This window comes from Cariama cristata, unplaced genomic scaffold (assembly GCF_000690535.1).
Source record: "Cariama cristata isolate BGI_N322 unplaced genomic scaffold, ASM69053v1 scaffold170, whole genome shotgun sequence".
Classification (NCBI taxonomy): domain Eukaryota; kingdom Metazoa; phylum Chordata; class Aves; order Cariamiformes; family Cariamidae; genus Cariama; species Cariama cristata.
In genome coordinates this window covers 18,685-40,853 of record NW_009592784.1, presented here as the reverse complement: position 1 = coordinate 40,853, position 22,169 = coordinate 18,685, and the positions used below count along the sequence as shown (strand labels likewise).

Genomic DNA, 22,169 nt, shown 5'->3' with positions numbered 1-22,169 from the left:
ATTCCTGATGCGAAAAGAAATGCTTTTCTCCATCCCAAGTGTTTTAGGAGGCTGGCTGGAGGTGGCTTTGCAAGCACACAGGCGCACGCCCATGAGAAAAGACACCAAAATCAGCAGTCACCCCCTGCCACCATCAGAGGAGCAAGAAACTGAAGATGTGCCCACACAGCAACACGCCAAACACCAAGTCTGAGTTTTTACACAGCCATTTTTTGGGATGATCTCAAAGCAGCCTGCAGGCTACAGCTGATTAACCCTTCCAAATTCCCTGACGGCATTTCCAGCTGACAGGAGAGAGTTTAGTTTACCCGGCTTGCCTGAAGCACATGGCAGGACAGGAACATCCCATTAGGTCTGACCCAGGACAGAACTGGAGCTACATCAGACCTCCCTGCATGTTATAACAGAAGCAGCGAGGAGTTTAAATGCCTACCAAAGACATCAAGATGCATTTTCTCCACCTTATGCCTATCATTTTTGCATCATGGACACAGTTTTATCAACATGAAGCATGTCACCAGTGCAGCAAGAGCTTCTTTTTCCCTTTATATATATGTAATACAAAAAGAAAACGTTACCTGGAAAATTACAAGTTTGTGCAACCCAAGTGTATTTTTAGAACTGAAGAAGCACCAGGAGCTTTAGTGCTATCATCATTTCACTGCTCTTGGAAGTCCAGCAGATAAAAATATACAGGTGGTATCACACCACACAGGCTACTGATATTTCAGGGCACTGCTGTCTCCCTTCTGGCATACACACTGCAGCAGCAAAGCTACAGCATAACCTGACCTGCCAGCACATCTGATTCAGCGCCAGCACACGTTATAAAACAGCAGCTCTCAGTAATGTAATCCTCAGCATTAAGACTATTCTACAACCATAGGGATATAGCAAAAAATAATTGCACTTCTAGAAATTCTCACCTACCAAGCCCTTTGAGACTGCAATCACATGAATCGCATACTGCTTTCGTGACAAATGCTACCAGGAAAGCTGGGGTAAAAGAACATATGCCAAGAATATGGGAAGTTCTAAACAAGCTTTCTTTGAATTTTAAGAAATAGTCAAACTATGAAATAAATTCCTCAGTTATCTGCAATTTGTTACACGTTTAAAAAAACAAAAAAAACACACACACCCCCCAACCCCAAACCCACAGCACCAGCTTAGAGGACTATTGGTTATAGGAGAATAACCCAACATTTATTACTACAGGGCAGGGTATCCAGAGCACCATAGCAAAAGTCTCTTCCAATTACCGTCAAAGCTCTTGTAAAAAGAAAACAAACAGCATGCAAAGCCATGAAGCAAGTACCAGTCTATCACCATTTCTGCCCCCACAGTTAAACTACTCTATTTTTACATTTACATTGGGTGTGGGATGGAGAGAAAGGCTCCAACAGAGTAGTCCTGAGTTTCAAGGCTTGCTTTTAATTTCTCCACCACAGTTGTTTCATGCATTTGAGCATTTCTGAGCCTATAAGCTACAAGTCTGTTTGATAACAGTTCGGTAGGCAGAGTTCAAGTTAGGAACAGCCTAGAAGCTTATTCAAAAGGGCAAATTATGAGAGAGGGAAAGGAGAATAGGGCCCACAACAACGGTGCTCCCTGCTCTGCACAGCAAATTCACAGCATGCTGTTCAGAAGCAACAGCAGTTCAATGTATGCTACATATAAGCAAGTTTCCTAACCTTCCTTGACACATTATAATCAGAATCATAAGAGACTGATCCACTGAAACACCGGAGGCAAGACATTCTTGGCTGAGAACTGTCATGACAATATTTAACAGAGGACTTAAACTTGTGACTAATTTAAAACTCTGGAGTTTCACACAGCTTATTAACCTCAAGAGGATCAAGCTGCAAACTCTCTGGGGGAGGCAAGGGAAAAAAGGATTCTTTCCAAAGTTAAGGACAAAAAAACAAGTTGTCCTTCAAGATCCTTAACAAGTATCCTCACTGAACAAGCACCAAATGCCAATTATTTACTTAAACCATACAAAATTTATTTTAAGGCTTTAGATGTAAAAAGTGAAAACCAGAGGTGATTAAGAAACATTTGCCAAACCAACTTTCCTCGATCGACAAGCTGTAAGTGCAGTATTTCACACACGCTGTGCGCATACACGCACATTCCATAAACATTTCAAATTCAAGGGGAAATAAGGATAAGGCAAAGCTCTGGCTGTGGCTTGAGAAAACTATTTTTGAGAACAAAAATTAATTTTTAACTTCCTCACCGCTGCTGAAACAAGGCGCACGCAAGCAGTGGAGCCAAGATTCTCATTTAGCAGCTATCTAAAGGGTTTCAGAGCGGAAAGTGCTAGGATCTTCTGGGATAAGGAGGACTGTTAGGACAACATGGCTGAAACGTTCGGTTATGCAGAACTGCCCATGCCAGGACACTTGAGCATCTCCATAATTATTTCTTGGTTTTAAAAGTGCTGCCAAGGCTCCAAGGCAGCATCATAAATTAGACATCTACTTTTACCCCAAATTTACCCTCTTCTTCCCTCTTATTAAGGGACCCTTTCCTGCACCCTGTTCCTGGCTGCCTCCTCTGTCCTGCCTGGCCCAGAGACATTGCCAGGCTCAGGCGGAGCTCAAAGCCCCGCTGTGCATCAGGCTGCAGCAGCCAGAACGAGAAAGCCTCCTATGCAGAGCTCCTGTCCGCAGGGCCTGTTGCACACAGGGACACGGGTGAAAACTGGCCTGCACGACAGCACTGCCCTGGCGCGGTGCCCCGGCTGTGTGGCTGGCTCTCAGTAGGGAAGCCGGGCAAACGGTTCACTAGATAGACGGACTCCTGGTGCCTGCAAGCAGAGTCAGAGAGAGGTCATGCTGGCCCAGGAAAGACCATGAAAATCTCTTCTGCATCATCATCTGGCTCAGGAGCTGCGTTCAATATTTCCTGCTACAATCCAGTGTCTTCAGTCTAATCTATCGGCTCCTTCAAGACGTTCCCTCAGCCAGCCTTGACACGGTCCAATATTGTTGTCTGAGGTAGGCAGAACGTGAGCAGGATACAATTTGGCCAGCTCAGAAGTTGTCCTACCAGGTGCCAGTTTCCAGGTCTGCAAATTTGCCCTCCTGCCTCCAGGAACAGACAAGGCACAATAAAGCAGTAGAAGTAAATGCTGACCAAAAACCCCCACCCATCAACCACTGCCCCCTGCCCCATCACCACAGCTTCCCTGTGCACCAAACCCCATGCTCTGGGTCAGAAAGGAGTTTCCTCGTAGCCCTCCCTCAGTCTGGCCTTGCCAAAGAAACATCAAGTAGGAGACTTATGAGCCCAGGAATAAAATTCTGCCTGCCAAAAAGTGATCAAAACAAACGATATTTTACAGCTTAAATTAAGTTCCTGCAACAAATGGATGAGAAAAATTTTGCAAGGCTAGTTAATTACAACATGTAAAGCATTTAAGCAACACCTAAATCACATTTTACAACCTTGGATGAGAAAGGCAATCTTACTGTACTCCCACCAAACATCCTAGGTTATCAAGCTCTGGCAATTTTCAGTGGTTTAGGATAAGCCAACCAGAACTGCAACTCAGCTTCATGCAAAGTAGATTGTACCTGTTCTTCCTTCCCAGTAAAAAAGCAGATTTCCACAGATAACGGTAGGATGCCTTCCATCCAGGAACCTTTATACAACTCACAACAGCTTGCAGATTAGCACATTGAAAATAACTGTCACACATGAGACACATTTTGCTCAGTTGATCATCAGCATGTAGATGATCTGTTTAGGTCTTTTTGAATGCAAAAAATTATCAATGAACTCTGTTGGGTTTGTGGTTTCTTTATGTTAACTTTTATTTCTAAATCTCTGAAACAGCCAACATCCCCCTCTCTAGCTAGATTCTAAACAAGCTAAACAGTAGTTTGCAAACACAAGAGTTTGTGTGTCCTCTTAAACTGTTGGAACATATGACCCCAGTAATCCCTAGTGTGAGCCAACTTCCCAGTCACTATCTCAGCAATAGAAAAAAAGGAAAAGCAATCACCTGCTCATCACCTGCTAGGCAGCAGGAGAATTGGGTCTCCTACCTCCACAAGAGCAGCTCAACAGCAATGACCCAGAGATGGTGGAAATCTCTGGCTAAACTGCCTGCAAGTAGGGGAAAACCAAATTCACAGGATGTGGTGCTACACTCCGATTTTGGTCCCCACTTTGGAAGCTCTGCTTTTGGACATGAGGTTTTACTACCTTGCTTACTGAAAAAGAACAAAGCTCGCTGGAAGACAGCAATTGAGACAAAACTGTGAAGAAATCTCCATCTTTCTACTCCTCCTGCTGACTCCCCTCTCCTCTTTACTTTTACTATCCTTCATAGAGCTCTTCACCCATGGCTCAGATGTCCTCCTTTAAGCACCAGCAATGAGAAGTTAAGAAATCTATACAATTCTATTCCCAAGGCTCTGAACAGCAGCTGTCGCATCGATCAGACGGGCTGTTAACTTCATTCTGCTGCTACTGAGAACTCGTCTATACTACAGAAAGTTTTATCACATCAGCTATGCTGGCACATCCTCATCCTCCACAACATGCAAACAGCTATTGCAAGACAAAAGCACTTAAACCATCACCGCTCAATCTGGCTGAACGTGGAATGAGCTACACCCCATAGAAACCACGTTCATATAATTCAGCTGCACCCACACAAGTTCTGTCAGGCTTAGCTCTACAGGTAAAAATAGCCATTGCCTTCACTGACAGTCACACCAGTATGGTTTTTTAAATGTACGTGAGCTAGCAGAAAACCCAGGACAAGGAGTCAAGACACTGGAGCAGCCTGCCTGCACACCAGGGCACATATACAGTATTCACTTACATGTTTCTTCATGCTGTAAAACATCATTACTTAATTTGTTTAATCAGGGACTTTGCAAGTCACGTTCTCTCCACTGCTGCTGAGGAGTGGATTTTTTCCATGCTTGGTTCCTCTGTAAACAGTGCTCTGGAGGATGTCAGAGCAAAAGCCTCATTTTGCAGTTGCCTAACCAGAGGAGCCCGTTTGTGAAAACCTGCTCCCTGCAACACGACATTTGTGCCCAATACAAGTGGGCACACGTACAGCAGCTTCCTTCAGCACTGCTCTGTTGACAGCTGGGAAAGGAGGGAGGAAAAAAAAAAATCATTAAAAAAAATAATAATCCAAGCTCCCTCCTACAGTCACCACAATCTAACAAGAACTAGTGACAGAGTAAGATGTTGCTAGATTTTAAAGGCAGTGGAGATGAGTCAGTACACACAGGGAGAAGATTTGACATCGCAATTTTTCAGAGGATTTCTGCACGTTAAATACTGGGCTTCACTGGCAGGTTTGCTGCCTGAGATGAAGGGTCTGCAGGACATTTGGGCTGTCAAAACAATGAACGTACAAAATAACACACTGGACTCCTGGGCCAGGCCTGGGTGAGGGTATTAGATACTAGCTTTGATATTTCATTTGCATACAACAAAGATACAGCTAGTGAGTGTTCAGGGCTGGGGAAGACATTATTTACCTTGTGCTCTTCTTTCACCAGAGGCCAACAGGCAGACCCTCAGGATACAGCAATCCGTACAGAACAATCCATATATTGGTCTGCTGCTTTGGTGAACACAGAGATTCATTTCTCCCAGGGGTAACCACTTACCATATCACAACAGTCAATCAGTCTTAATGTTTCCCTTCAAAAAAAATGTCAATATCTTATTAGCCTAAATTCTTGAAAAATAAAAAGATGCCATAATTGAGCGAGCCATGAGAACACAAGATAAATCAGTAGCAGAACACAGGTTAGCACCCATGAGCACTGATGTTTTCTTACTCTTTGCATAATGTTCAATTACAGGATTGAAACATTGGTGGGGAATATTGGTACCATCAGGCATACTGAGACCAGAGGAGAACAGAACAGCAATGGATTCTGTGCAATGCATCCAAGCCTCTCTCTTCACGCATTTAAAAAAAATAAAAAATAAAAATAAGGAAATATGCCCATTTCCCTCTCCTCTCCCAAATATACTTCTCTCCCAAGTTAAGAGCAAAGTCACAATTTTAAAAGAAAATAATAATCTAAGACAATCTGGTTTCTTAATATGGCCCTATTTATTCTGGAGCATTCCACTTTGCTTTTACAAGCTCCTCACTCTAAACACTAGAGCAAGAAATGCTCTTTTGTTCAGAACTCACAGCAAAGATTCTCACAGCACATCCCAGCAGCTGAGGCTCAAAGAAGCATTACCATATATCAAGAAATCTCTTGCAAAACCATCTTGGGCACTATCCTTTCTCTCAACCCTGGCTTTCCTCTTGAAAAAAAAAAAAACCACAAACCAAACCCAACCCAACCTATCCCCAAAGCTTTCATTTTGTCAATTTTTATTTTACACACATACACATTGTATTATCAAACATCAAGAAGCTCCACTGACATCTCAAGTTACTTGCACACCTCTGTAAGACCAAAACCAAAACTGTCCCCTCCAGTTCTCTCACCTGGCTGCTCCTCCCAACACTTTCTAAGCCAGCTATCTCCTCTGCACAACAAAGCCAATTTTCCTCAATTCAGGAAAAACATGCAATAGGATTTTCTTTAGGCTATTCAGAAGGCAGCTGCCGCATAAAGCAGCCTATTTAAAGAGACTTTGCTAAAGTCAAATTTAATAATTTAGGAGATTTAAGAGCAGTACACATTCAAAAAGCCCCATGTGTGCCTTTTAGCTGCTGTCCCAGATTCACTAGACCAGTCTTGATGTTGCAAGGACAAAGGTTTTCATCTTTTGAGAACATTTATCAGCAGATAATGAGAAATTAGAATTCCAATTCACTCAAATGCCAACTATTGAAGTTTAGCTTTCAAGCAGTGTAAAAAAAATAATACTCACACATCAGTAAAATTGTTAGCTTGGAACACATTGAAATAAACAGCATTGCTAAGCAAAAAAAAAAAAAAAAAAGTTGGAAATTGTACTGGGTTAAACTTTGTAGATTCATCGATTCGGATGCTCGCCAGCAGATCTTTTCATTCTGCAGAATCCACTGCGAGAAGCACAACGACATGACAGACTGCACGTTGCCCTTGGGGAGAGGGACGTGGCTTGAGACCCTATTCTGCTAGGATGTTGCTGAGAAATCCTGCAGAGAAATCCAAACTCCTTTCTTGCACTCTAACTTTTGCAGAGTGGCATTTTAATACACGCCAAGAGAAAGCAGAAACAGAAGCAGCCAAACCCCATCCCTCCCGCACCCCCAAACAACAACAAAAAGGCACCTACCACTTTCTACACAAACTCTTAACAACATCCTTGTCAGTGAATACAGCCCAGGTTGGCATTTCATTTGATGCTGCAGAAGCCCTAATCTTTCTTCACTTGCCAACAAAACACCCTTCCAACACGCTTGCCAGTATTTCCAAACCAAGATCCAATAGCCCACTGTAAACAGCAAAAGTCACGACCCAGAACTTCAACAAAACAGGATTCTATCCTGATGCTTTTGTAATATTTTGCAGCATTAATATAACTCAAGCCCACGACTGAGATAGTCACCAACTTCATCACAACCAGACATTTCTTCCCCTCCTGTTTTTGTTATGCTGTTATTAAATACACGGCAATGACCTTGCCTCCAAGCAAACTTCTCCTATTTGCTCTACACAAGTAGCCACTCAACAAATTGTCCAAGGGGCTATGTTTGTCAGGCTGAGCAGAACACACTTGGGTGGATCGCTCTCTTTTCAAAAACTATCAACTCCCCATGTGTCAGATGGCAAGTTTAATTTAGTAGGCTAGGAAATTACTCAGTCTTGGAAAAATCACTGCGATATGGTATATATCTCACTCAGCAAGTCCACGTGATACGTAGGGCTGTTAATGCTACTGATCGATCCCATCCTTGGGTAGCTCCTCCCAGCAGCTGTGTCTACAGTAACAACTAAAGCGTATGTGACCTTTTAATTTTCTTATTTTGTCCCAGCAACAGACCAGAATGTTTCCTCCATTACTGAGGATTTGCTGCGTGATCATCAACACAATCAGCTGAGCAATAGTGTGCAGAATAAACACAGTCTATATCTCCAGAATCAGAATAAAGAGGCAAGAAGGAGCTTTTTCATGTTCTGTTTGTGCTGCACTGAGTACGGTGGAATATAAGGACTGGGACTGCTAACAGGGCAGCTTCTCTGTGCCAGTCAATTAATGTCTGGTATCATTATGGATTTGTACGTGGGCAATGCAGGCATCTATCTGCTAGATGCTTTTTGAAAAAGACACAGGGGCCATTAAAAGGCACCATGAAATTAAAAAATAAAAACAGTACGATATGACGGAAAAAATAAACAAACATAAACAGCTAACAACATGCATGATGCTCCAAAGAGACCCTGCAGACTCAGCGCCAGGGGTCCCTTGTTCCACTGAAATATACCACAAGGAAAGTTCTCACTGCAAGTACAAGTAAAAATTCATGCCATGGGATTTCAAGCACTCAGCTTAAATGCAGTCAGGACGATCTGAAAAATTTAAACAGATCTTTTTAAATTTTCAGTCATCTCACACAAGTGAGAGGAAAGAGAGAGAGAAACACAGCTTATAAAGCAGTTCATCAGAGAGCGCTATGTTTTACTATGGCATTAGACACCTTTTGAAAGAACATCAGAGACTATTTATAGATGCTGTCAATGTCCTCCAACTCACCAAAGGAAGAGAGTTTCTTTGAGCTTTCCCCATGCAAGAGATGTTCTCAAAAATGAAAGGCTGGGATGCAATAATCCACATCCACAACAATCCTAAAGGTCTAGGAATTAAAAATCTCTACACAAAAATGGAGAGCACTCTGGCCCTGACCCAGCAAAGCACTTAAGCATTCAACTGTTTCCCCTTTGACTTCAGAGGGACAGTTTACATACCTAGAGCTAGGTCATGTCACAGGGCTTTGCTGGATCATGATAAGATAGGGCAAAAATGTGCAAGAGCCTACTCATAGTTCAGCTTTACCTTGCAAAACACAGGATCTCGTTGACCATCTTACACAAAACAAAAACAGGAACAGGAGCAGGACACTGACTGGAGCCAAAGCAGGTCAGTTTGACATACATTTTCTAGCTGCAAATGATTTCTCTTCATTGAAGAGAAGGTGCATACTGAACATAGGATGACAAAAAAAGGAAGAAATCTGCTGGCACCAGCCACTGTAACACTCTACCACACAAGAAGCTATCACTGCCTGTGGGTAACTCACCCTCTGAAGGTCTGCTCACCTCAACTGGACCCTGGGACGAGCCCTTCCCCTAGTGACACCTCTACAGAGGACACAGGCGCAGTGCGTCCTACTTCTGCCGAGGGGATGGAGGATGCTTTGAAGGAATGGTACCTTTCAGTCATGGCCTATTGCTTAGCTGGCACCAGCAGCCCGGTTCTCATTTCCTGATGCAAAGGAGGTAGAGCTGAACTGGTGCTGGTACTTATCCAGGGAGGTTTATTTTGCTTCACTATTAGTAACAGCTTATGCAAAATATTCCACAAATCCTTCCTATACCACCTGCCGGAAACTATCTCTGAGAATGCAGGAAAAGCACAGTGCATTAATGTAGTCATCCATTCATCTATCACAGCACGAGGAGAAACTCTCCCAAACATACACACAGAGAGGTGCTGGCTCCTGATGCTTTGCGGTGCTTTTAATGTTCTTGCTGTATTGAAGTTTAATTACTTTTTAACTTAAGATATTTACATAGAACATAAACCGTTCAAAAGCATAACTGTCAACCAGCCAAGATCTTTTTGGCAGGACTCTGGGATCATACTTTACTCTCCTGGTGATGGCAGCTCTGGCACAGAATTGCTTCAGTTCTGTAAAATTATGTCTATAAACGTTTGATCCCTTTGGGGAGACTGCCAAAGCACCAAGATTAATTAGCAACTTACCTAAAATACACTCTCTATTAGACAGATCTTAAAGGGCTCCTTGTCACAGACTGCTTTATAAAAACACATTTTGAAATATTAATGAATCTACATGACATAAGATGACATTTTGAACTGTCTCAGTGCCCATTCTCATCTCCACACTAAGTAAAATGACTTTTATTAGTTTCATGACAGCTCTGCACTTACATCAGCTTTGCAGAGTTCTAGCCAAATCATAGAAAACAAACTCACTTGATCGACAAATATAGCATCATTATGCTCCCAGCTACTGCAACATCCTCAATCGATATAGCTTTAAATGTAAATAAGAAGACACAAATATATTCAAACTGATGTGTGACCATAGTGCAAATATAATTGCAAAGGCTCTTCATAGCTGTGTTGAAGTGTACACTCCTAGTGCCTTTCCCAAAGGAAAAGAACAGGGGACAGGTATCAAATCATTTGTCTAAACCCTAGGAAAAAGTTAGAGACTAGAAGTAGTCTAAGTGTCTGCCAGTACAGCGTCTGCCAAGTGAAATGGGGACAACACCTTACTCCTGGTAGCAGCGGATGTTTCATTTACTAGTCCTCCTTTCCAAACTGGTTCCAATACCGCTAGTGAACAAGCTGGATTTCTCAGGGAAAAGCATGGTTGTTCCAGTCCAGGCTTCCAGAAAGGCTGTGCTTCAGCCTGTTTCCAGTTCAGAGCTGGCACGTGGAATATGCACTTGCCTGCAGAAGCCTGCATCAGCAGTAAGCCTGGGTACCGCAATGCAACCAGCCACACATTTTCCTTCTTCACCTAATCCTCGGACTAACAGGGTAAGTTTTTAGGGTAGAAGCATTAGTTCACAGGTTCATCCAGTCCTCTTGCAGTCTCAGCATGTATAAGAATGGGGGCGGGGGGGTAAAATGCAGTAAGAACCTCATCAAAATTAACGATGCACCACCAAGGGGTTTGTGCTGTAACAGCATTAGAGGGACAGCCCAAGACCACACACTTATAGAACTAGATGTTAGTGTAGCTATGCTCATCATACAAATGCTGCTAAAAATAAACCAGGAAGACATTCCTCACCTAAGGCTCAGGAGGGTTCTGGTATGTAGCTGAGTCATGCAACAATCGTTAAATTAAACACATCTCGATCCCTGGTTTATGCTCCATCAGCACAAGCCAAAAAACCAAGCCTTTTGTGCATACTGAAAGAGCAACACTGCACCCACTGAAACAAGGCACAAGGAAGTATTTTGAAGGTCAAGGTCTCCTAGAAAACAATTGCAGTAGTAAGATCAAATTGCATTAAGAAAGGAGGAAATGAGAACAAGCTCACATACTTTTTTTTTTTCCTAATCAGAATTTGAGAATGCATTTAGTGCTTGTGGAAGACAACAGACTGACAGAAACATCCTTAATCAACAAAACAGCACAAGCCTCCCCCACCTGTTAGCACCACACACATTCTGCTTGGCTAATTGCAAGGCTTTGCACTGCCAATGGGATCATCTGCGCCAGAAGCTCAACATAATTCCTTCGCACTAGGTCAACCCAAAGGTATAACACAAGCTCCATTTTTGATGACTTGTCGTTTTCCCATACCTGTCTTGTCATTGAAGATTATATCCCTAGCTGTCATTTGTACCTAAGCTACTTAGAGCACATGTATGCAGGTGGGTATGCATATAGGTACTGGATTCTAGAAATGTTAGCTACGCTTTACTCAGGTGTAAGCACCTTGTCGGTAAGAGAAAGCTATCAAATCTGCCTATATGTACAAAAAGATCGTGATGTGTGCACTGGTCCCATTTTCCTACCACTGAAGACATTTCTGCTGGCCATTACAGCAAGTACAAGGTCACAGTGTGACTGACTTTCACAACCTCAGTCCTCAGAACTGCATCCAACAAGCTGGATTAGACTACTCAAAAAATTTCATTCTTTACCCCCTTCTTTCTTTTTTACTTTAACTTGTAGCACTTCTCACACACTAAAGGTCCTCTTGAAAAGCTTCACAGTAGCCACTTACAATCTATTGATTTCATATAGTTTCTATTCACTTCCTTCTACACTAGACAACAGTGCAAGAACACATCCCAGGCATGAGGCAGGCCATATTCTGAGAAGATAGTGCAGCTTTAAGTTACATGTTGGTTTAACTTATATATATAGGAAAGCAAGGATCAACAAGAGTTTAGGAAAAAGATCCTAACTGCTGCTGTAATAAAAAAAACAAAACAAAACAAAACAAATAACCACAAACCACAGCAAAACCCACCAGATTTCTCAGTTCCATAAATGAAAGACATCCAAACATTAGTGTGTTCATTTTTTAAAAGCCTGAAGCATTTTAACTTGCACACAGGCACCTTTGGGACAGCAGTTGTCTTTAGCTCCGTGCTTCAAGAAATGCAGAGTTTGAAAAATAGGCCAGCCAACAGGTACCAGTGAGCATTCAAAGCGCCAGCTGCCAGAGTCACAGCGCATTTGAATTCATAGTGTCCTGCAGTCACAGTGCTCTCACAAAAGGCGAGAAGTTCAGCTCACATGCATGAACTGCCTGAAACAAGGTGATTTTGCTGATCCACTGTCACACAGATGTTCATCTTGTATCTTCCTGATGTATAGGTTTAAACAGGTGCTAAGAGAATCGAGGGTGGAATGTCAACTCCCCTTCCCTGGTCAAGCATCCCTTGCCCTTTGTTCCGCACTCACAAGTGACACCAATCTCTCCAGCTCTTTCCTTTTCCAGGGAAACTGGTGTATCACTGTCTCCTGTGGGCATCCACACTCCAGGAGTAACGTCAGAGGAACAGAACTTGGCCACATGTACAACCTTCAGTTTCAAGTTCAGTCTCAGTAAGACCATTGCAAAATCACCTTTCTAGTTTAAAACTTGTTATACAGGTTGAGCTTACTGCTAGGAAAACCTACCAACCCAACCACTGCGAGCCAGGTTTAAAACTGCCTTCAGAGCTCTCATCCCCCAAAGTGCTGTTCGTTTTATCTCACAAATTACTTCGATATGGAGGTGAACAACCTTACTGCTGCTTTAGGTGTGTAGGAACAAAGTCAGAAAAAAAGAGCTGACTTGATGTCAGTCATGCTATCTGAAGTTTTTGTTCTAAAGCTTCCTTTTTTTCTACTAAGCTTTGGATCAAGATGCACCCTCCGATACACCTGCCTTTGGGTATCGCCACAAGTCGCTTCTCTACAGCAATCACACAGGGCAAAGAAATGCATCTCCCAGAAAGGTATGTAACACTCAGATGAGAGCTACAAACACCTCTGTCTGTAAAGACACAACACTGCTGCTGAGGGTTTGATGTTCTCCGGTTTTTAGAGGTGAGCAATGGAAGGAGATAGGATGCACCAAAAGGCTGCAGCAATGCAAGATCCAGCTACCCAAGTCATCAGCTACAGTCAAGAGCCCACACAGACAAACTCTGCTTTCCAATATTCTCGTACTCCCTTCACAGAAGCCATAATTTTATGTTAACAAACACTGCCGCTTGATGAAGTAAATCACAGCTTTCACCCAGCCACTTCTGCCCCTGAACTGACTATCCCTGTGCGCTGAACAAGACCAGTGAATTGATCACAGTCAATTTTAACACAGCAAAAGGGGAAGAAAAAAAAAAAAGTATGTGTGCAAAGGGAATGTAAGTTTTCAGCCAAATCACACTGCAAAATGGACGAGAGGATAACTGCATGAACACTTGGGCACCAGACAGCACGGTCCCCAGGGTCAGGACAAATGGCTGGGGCTGGAGAGGCCAGACTGCTCCTCTCCAAGCCAATGCCAGCTGAGCAGCATTTGAACAGCTCCTGCATTTCCTAGAGGATCCTCTCTCCTTTACAACTGCCCAGAAACTGAGTTCAACAGACCTGCAGCAGCCTACAAGAGAAGGCACAGGAACATTTCACATGCAGTTCGGGTTTGCCGTTTCTTGACAAGAGCCCAGGCAGGTCCAGGCCTTGCCATACGCTGTGCGGCCAACTGAGCACACAGGGAAACAGCCTGCAAATCACTTCAGCCAGGCGAGTCCAGGGCTACCACTTACTGATCAAGTTTGACTTTACACTAGAGGCCCCAGCAAGAGCAGAGAGCCCTGAAGTAAGAGTCGGACATGCACGCTGGTGGCCACAAGATCTTCCCTTCAAGGCCTTAAAAATCTCAGGGACCAGTCTGGCTGAAAGGAAAGATGGAACAGACCCCCTGCCTCCACGGTGCTCTCACAAACTCCCAGGTATTTGGGGTGAGGAGGAAGGAACATCCCCCCCTTACATCCTCCTCATGACCCACTTTTCCTTTTGTTCAAAACTACTTAAAAGCCCAACCTGAAGGCACATCCACTTCTCCTACCCCCTTGGGAAGGGTCCCCCGCCCAGGCCAGCTGGGATAGTGGCCAGTAGCCCTGCTGGGTCAGAGCCCCAGAGGTCATTACCAGGCCAACACGAGACATCTGGCCAGACCTGTGGGCCTCCACCTTCCCGTGCAGAGCAGGGCTCTCCCCACCCAGCACGGCCCCAAGGACTCCTGCCAAAGGGATCTGCAGAGCCAAGAAGTCAAAAATCACAGTGGGATTAGCTGTTCATACAGATGCAGCAGGCATAGCCAGAACGATCAGCATTAATAACGCGAGTGTTAGAAGGGGAATTAAGCCTTATGTCTCTGGCACTAAGCTAGTTTAATGATTAGAAGCCAATATTCAAGGCTGAAAATGGGAGACTATGTCACTTGCCTGTCAACCATTGGGGCTGGCCAAGTTCAGGGCATCAGGAGACCTTTGGTGTCTTCAGGACTCTGAGTTAGGACAGCCCTTTTGGTAGCTGAGCCCCTCCACCACACCCCCTCAGACGCTGCCCAGAGCTGCAGAGACTCCAGAGAAGTTATCCCCATGCTTTACCCACAACATCACCTTGCCAGATACACCCACCTAGCCTGCCCCCTACCCTACCCTCCAGGATACCACCAAAGCACATTTGCATTGAGAATCAGTGGGAAAATTTAATTGAAAACCTGGCAAATTAGACATTTGATGACAGGCAGCCAGAATTCCTGAAAAGGAAGCAGTGTGTGAAAAACGCAAAGCTGCAACTCCAAACTCCACAGGCTTTACATGCTTACTCTCCATGTTGCCTTTGTTTAAACAGCAGTATATCCATGTCCTCTCTCCCATCTCCCACACAGAGAGCGCTGCAGGTCCTCCCCCACTCCTCCAATCCACAAATAAACAGGCTCTGGAAACAAAGCTTGAGCAGATAACTGTGGATGCCCTGAAAGAAGGAAAATGCTATTCCCTGTGGGGAAGCAAAGGTACCCACGTAATGAAGCTGTTTCCTTGAGATGCTGTTCTGGTCTTTTGAGGATAAGATCAAGTACGAGCCTTACAATTCATATGTCTGCTATTTCTGTAACACATCCTTATTTCTATCTACTGAAGTTACTAATAGCTTAATTCACTCTCTTTTTTTGTTCTTCTTTAAATCAGAGTCATTCCTGTTGGGTAAAAGAGCCTGAAGTGCAATTTACACTGACAATGTGAAGCAGCCTTACTGTAAACACATACCTAGCCCTTCACATTCCCTCCAATGATCAGAAACAATAAAACAGCTATTTATGAAACAGAAAGGTCAATCTAGGATGCAATTCTGCAGAGAACAGATGCATGTTACAGCTAGGGGATGGGAAAGTTTGAGACACAGCGCTACTGGCCTAAAGGGGTTTTGATTATTAACTGTGTGGAAGGCACCCCCACTGCAGTGCATGCTGCAGTGAAAATCCAGACAGGCCTCATTCCCTGCTCATGCAACAGTGAGCTGCGCACTCACCCTGCAATGTTTTATTGATAAGGCTCCACTAATTTTGTTAGTCAGGCAGATGCAATCAACCATCACAAATCGGATCTACAGTACAGGTGGTTTTAAACTAGACACAGAAGCACATGGCCAAGAAAATGCAGGACAGATGGTAAGGCACAGAACAGACTCAAGAAGCTAACCTCAGGTTAGCATTTGGAGGCAAGGATTACAACATGCTACATTAATACAGAGAAACATCTTACCAATAAGAAAGTAATCAAGGAATAAGTGACTGAAGGCAACCCCTACAACAATCAGGCCTCAACCCTGAAAGCTGCAGGCAGCTGTTAACGGAGATGCCACCAAAGAACCCCTGTGACCGTGAATGCATAAGCTACTTCCACAACTTCAGTCACACACCTGATGCAGCAAGGCAGTATTTGCAAAAGCTCTACCCCCGGGAAGCCTACTTCTCAAAATTGGGCAGCCCTAAAGGCGGCAATAAGCATATTAAGCATCATCTGAGCTGCCATGATTAAGTGATTTCTCCAATTGACTGTGTAATACAGCTTTGTTTGTTTGCTTTCCTTCTTACCTGCTGATGTTGCCTGGCTCCCGCTGTGATAGACTTGAGAAGAGTATCTACTAATGGCTTACATACGATCTGTAACAAAGAAAGACCCAGTCTCTTATTAGTGGTTTGCTGACAGACAGGTTTGGTTTTCAAGCAAAACAGTCTGTATTTTACACAGCTTCTTGAGTAAGATGAAAAGCCACAAGAAAGAAAAGTGCCCAGAGATCAGCAACAGCTTATTTGAAAATTAACAGCTTTGCTCACACCAGCCCTGAGTGAAATCCTGATGACAACAAAATCAGCAGCAAAACTCTTAACTTGGAAAAATCAGGCAAAGATTTTTACCTCCTGTGTTCTGCCTGGTTCTTGATTTAAGTCTGCATCTGCCTGATGCTTTAAGAAGGCAGATCACTTTGCGCAGAAGAACAGTCCCAGAGGCAAAGGAGAACACGCCGAGTCAGACTGGAGAAGGTCAGAGCTCAGGGAAAGATCTGAGCCCATCTGCTAAAGGGGCCAGAAACAACTCTGCTAGGAGGAAAGCATCCCTGGAGACAGGTTATCTTAAAGTTGACCCCTGCAACAAATCTTGATCAAAACAACATTTCTAGAGGAGGCGTAATCGTCACCAAAGCTTGATGAACCCCTGTTCTGGCCTAATCTACCAATGTATGTTTCTAGGCAAAATACTTCCAAATTTAGGGTCACAAGAAATGAGAAAGCATCTGGATTGCAAATACCTTACTGGCACACCTTTAATGCCATCTATCAGGCACTGAAAGGTCTGGCCTGACAAAGCATGGGCAGTAGTTTGCTGCACAGTTCACTGACATCTTGTGCAGACGGTTATTCCAAACACACCACCTGAAATGGTTTCTTTTTTGGAGGGAAAGAAGCCTACTGAAAGAACAGATAGCTCCAGCAAGTAGGCAAAACCTAGCTTAAACAGGCTAGTATCTGTGTATATCATTACCTTTGTTTTATAAAAGGCATGCAACGATCTGGACAAGGGGATCAAGTGCACCCTCAGTAAGTTTGCAGACAACACCAAGTTGGGCGGGCGTGTTGATCCGCTGGAGGGAGGGAAGGCTCTACAGAGGGACCTGAACAGGCTGGATAGATGGGCCAAGGCCAACTGTATAAGATTCAACAAGGCTCAGTGCTGAGTCCTGCACTTGGGTCACAACAAGCGCAGGCAACGCTACAGGCCTGGGGACAAGTGGCTGGAAAGCTGCCTGGTGGAAAAGGACCTGGGGGTGTTGGTCGACAGCCAGCTGAACATGAGCCAGCAGTGTGCCCAGGTGGCCAAGAAGGCCAAGAGCATCCTGGCTCGTATAAGAAATAGTGTGGCCAGCAGTCCCCCTGTACTCAGCACTGGTGAGGTCGCACCTCAAATGCTGTGTTCAGTTCTGGGCCTCTCACTACAAGAAAGACCTTGAGGTGCTGGAGCGAGTCCAGAGAAGGACAACAAAGGTGGTGAAGGGTCTGGAGCACAAGTCTGATGGGGAGCGGCTGAGGGAGCTGGGGGTGTTTAGTCTGGAGAAGAGGAGGCTGAGGGGAGACCTTATTGCCCTCTACAACTGCCTGAAAGGAGGGTGTAGCGAGGTGGGGGTTGGTCTTTTCTCCCAAGTAACAAGCAATAGGACAAGAGGAAACAGCCCCAGGTTGCACCAGGGGAGGTTCAGCTTGGATAACGGGAAAAATTTCTTCACCAAAAGGGTTGTCAGGCATTGGAACAGGCTGCCCAGGGAAGCCGTGGAGCCACCATCCTTGGAGGTATTTAAAAGATGTGTAGATGTGGTGATTTTAAAAGACATTCTGCAAAGAACAGTCACATGGAATCCACAGGCTGTAGAAACCTGCAGATGAGATCTTAAGCTTGCTGTCCATGTGGGCAGCAGTCAACCCTTCTCTTCCCCGTTTCACTGACTTATGTAGGTGGCATCGTGGGCTGGTGTCCTAAGAAATCTGGTATGCAAAAGAACTCTCTCCTAGATGGATTCCCTCAGAGTCTGAAAGCATCTTCCCCCAGTTACACAAGCCTACATCTCCTCCCACTCTCCCATCAGACATCAATTCTAAAAGCTTGAAGCCCTTGAGAAAGGGCTTCTGGCAAGCGTCTCTACCTCACTTTGACCTAAAAAATCCCTGAAGAACTGTATGACATTCAGACTCAAGGCCTGTTTCTTAAAAACTGGCTGTCCTCATAGTGGAGGACCAGCTCCAGGCATAGGTCAAGTTTGCAGGAAATAGCTCAAACATTTCAGACACCGACACCGTCTGAACATCCGGCTTGCAGATTAGATTCCAATTAGACTCTGTGCTCTGCAGCCTTCTTGGAAGAAAACTGAGAACTGAGTATGCAGTCAGAGCAAAGCTGGATAGGAGCTACATTAGCTGTTCAAACAAGCTGGCCCCTTCTGCTTTTGTACAAACCTTGCTCATCCACATTGTCTTGAACACTGGTAAAAAATTAGAGCTTCTTAGGCTATGCTTTAAAGAGCAGCCTTCTGTTCATCTACACTCTCCATGCAGTATATCCCAGAACAAACCATAAATGAGATCCTGGCCTTCTGCAGCGTTGCTATCAAAACACACACTATTAAAGTGTCTGAGCAGGTGAAGATCCTAGGCAACCTTACAGCAGTTTTAAAAGCCCACAATAAAGTGGAAAAGTTTCTCTCCCTACTTTCCCAGGAGTTACAATTGTACTTTGGAGCCAGCAGAAGACGACATACCACACAGTCAGCAACACTTACCGGGAAGCGTTTGAAGAGATCATGGAACATGGAGCTTGTAAGGGCACTGTTCCGTTTAGTCAAGAATTGTGTCAGTGCTTGCTGATATATTACAGTCACCCTCTCCATATCCAAACAACCTGTGCTGAAAAGCTACAGGGAAAAAGCAGAACAAAAAAATTTCCAGTGAAACACAAGGAAGAATCACTAGCAATGAAGTAATTATTTTCTGCCAGTGCACACAGATTTTTCCGACAACTAGATACTCTTGGGTAGTTTATATGATACAGGCCTGAGATAAAACACAGAACCATGAAGGAACAATAAAGTGGGCCCCAAATATGCTCTCCCAAGTACCGATAGCCATATGACCATGTTAGTGAAGGGCAGCACAGCTTCCTAGTAAGACTACATATACTGCATGCAGTGTGGGGGCTGTACTTCTAGGTTTGTGGTGGGCATGTCTAAACAAACGAGGTTCACAGAGTATCCTGCAGCAGCTGTGCTGTACACATGGTGTTCTCAGCTGTAGAGCTATCTGAATCTGTAGATATTACTGTATGCAGATATCTAGATCTATCTAGACTAGATTAGAGAGCACCTGGATTAGACTAGATTAGCAGCTATGTCCTGGATTTCTAGGTACCCAGCAGACAAGCCCTAGCTCTGATGAGCGATCCAGCAATCCCAGAACTGTGTAAATGCTCTGATATCCCTCTCTGCTGAGGAACAAGCAACACAGACATGCAGCAACCAGCTGAGACCCGCACAGGCAATATGGATCTAAACTAACCACACAGGGGTGAATGAAGAGCAAAGTGTGGAGCATCACACCCCAACATTCCTGATTGTTCTCATATTGCCAGGGAAGCACAGCTCTTTGGGAAGAAAGAAAAATTAAGCTCCAGGAGTTCAAAGCTGTGATCTTCACAACAGTGGATGGGCCTTTTGCAAACCTTTGCCCAAGCAATTTTCCATGGCCCCATAGCAAGTTAAAGCTAGCTTAATGTTGTGTCCTGTTCCCCGGTCAAACTCCCAGCACTACTGCAGCTGAACGCAGGCTAGAGTGGAACATAGGAGATTGATCTTGAACTATACGACCTCTGTTTCCTAGTCAGGTGTCTATACATAGCACTTACTTGACATACACATCTGCAGAGAAAAAAGTTGACTCCTCCTCCCATGCAGATGTTTACTGGAAAAAATTTCTTCTATAGTAACAGTCTTTTCCATAAATTTATCCACTGTATCATAGGGTCTGCTCTGCTCCACTTACCTGCTTACTGAAAAGCTCCAGATTATGCTCACAAAGCACTACTCATTGGAAACACACCACACCTTTGTCTCTGGCTCCCCAGTGCAAAATCTTCCCAGCCTCTACACAGTGTCAGCACCAGCATCACACAAACTGAACTGTGTCACTTCCCTCCAACCAGCAACTCACTTCAGCTACTGGCTGTGTCCTTGGCTGGTCAAGACCACAGCTCTGTCCCCGCAGGAATAATAGCCTCCCCTGTGGAGCTGCACAAGGGTGCTATGAAGCATGTCTCACTCTAGCTTCAATGTCAAGTATGTTGTTTATATTCCCCACAGATCTCCCACTTTGTTTTTCTTTCCAGAAAGGTCTAGCACAGAACAAGAGCTGCTTGGATTAACGCTCTCAGTCTCTCACTAAGCCTTAGAAATATTGGCTAACATTTCAGCTGCTAATAATATCTCAGTGTTTGTAATTTCCAGGCCCTTCCTTGTCATGAAGTAGCCCTGTTTATCTTCCTCCCCCACAAAATGTCAACAGGATTAAGGCACTAAATCCTGCACACAATTTGAGAGGTTCAGAGGCAAGTATCAAGCTAGCTGGTGAAACACTACTTGGTAGGTTTCTAGTGGAGGTGACTGAACTAGGCTGCCCAATATGTCAGATCACCAAATTCAGAGACCTGTGAAATTCAGCAGAGACAGTAGGTGAAAGGGGATCAGACAGTAAGGCTCCTCGAGTAATAGACAACCACAGCGCAACCAGAGGAATGGTCTCCCTGCAAACAACGACCACTGAAATCAGGGATGCTCCATGCTCTCTTCACCCTGAGATAACTCAGCCCAGATCTCAGAGAGACAGGAGTTCACTTTCATCCACCACTGTGCCTCCCTGTTCCTCAGGACCCTCCCGGAAAAGAACTCTGAGTGATTGCCAAGAGATTAATACAAAAAATAGCAAATCAGCCAGGAGAGCAGCATAAATATACAGCAGACTTCTTTGGCAATTAACCTGGATCCACTGTACATCAGCAGCCCCTGGTGGCTATGGGCAAGCAGCCACTACAAAGGCAGGAGAGTATGGGCCAGAAGGGGATGGGGAATTTGACAGCTTTACGGAAAAGAAATCATGTAGACAGGTATCTGGCGAACAGTGACACTGAATAAGCAAGGCCTGCTCAGTGAAATGGGGTAACACAACTTTACTGGCAAAAAACACCGCCTCAAAAGCAGCCTGCTGTCTTACCTGACAAGCCTGTGGGATAGTGTTGCTCTCTTTCTCTGGTAGAGGGGTAGGAGGAGCTGGTGACTTATCGGACACGTTTCCTCTCAACACTTTGAGCAGGTATAATGAGGCACTAAAAAAGAAAAGGAAAAGGGGAGAACACAGCAGTTACCACAGTGTCATGGCGCCACTGCAAAGCCACCTGAGGGCAGAGGCAAAGTGATGCAGGCAGCTTATTCTGTATCGAGGTGGGGGGTTTAAAGAGTCTGGAGAGCCCCTTCTCTCAGTCTTACCCACTCTTGCCAGACCTAAAGACAAATAAATCTTAGGAGGCTGCATCATTTCATTATCTGTCACTGCAGTCAGACATCCCCACTGTCAGCCTGGTTTCCTCAGGCTCATGCTTTTGACTAGCACTGCTTGAGGACTTCTGCATTTGCCCAGGATTTCCGAGCCTGCACAGCCCAGCCAGAGCTGCAGTGCAGCCCTCTCAGCCCTGGCTTCTGTGTGCCTGAAGAACTCGGGCATATCAACTGAGAGAACACGCAGACAGTCTGCTCCTTTGGAGAAATGTTTTATTAACTGGGCACGGCTCCACTCAGGACTGCCACTGCCAGGAAGCTGCCAGGGAGCCATGAAGCACACACAGCCAGCCTGTGTTGCCCCAAA

At 44.6% G+C, this 22,169-nt stretch overlaps 1 protein-coding gene across 1 annotated transcript in view; it reads right to left on the bottom strand.

Moving 5' to 3' along the window:
• MYBBP1A (MYB binding protein (P160) 1a) overlaps window positions 1–22,169 on the bottom strand; it is a gene marked incomplete at its 5' end in the record, with an annotated part of 61,939 nt that overhangs the window by 21,091 nt on the left and 18,679 nt on the right. The window contains 3 exons of the mRNA XM_009710362.1: window positions 16,308–16,376; window positions 19,043–19,174; window positions 21,522–21,633. Coding sequence (XP_009708664.1) covers window positions 16,308–16,376; window positions 19,043–19,174; window positions 21,522–21,633 — 313 coding nt within the window. The remainder of the gene's footprint in view (window positions 1–16,307; window positions 16,377–19,042; window positions 19,175–21,521; window positions 21,634–22,169) is intronic.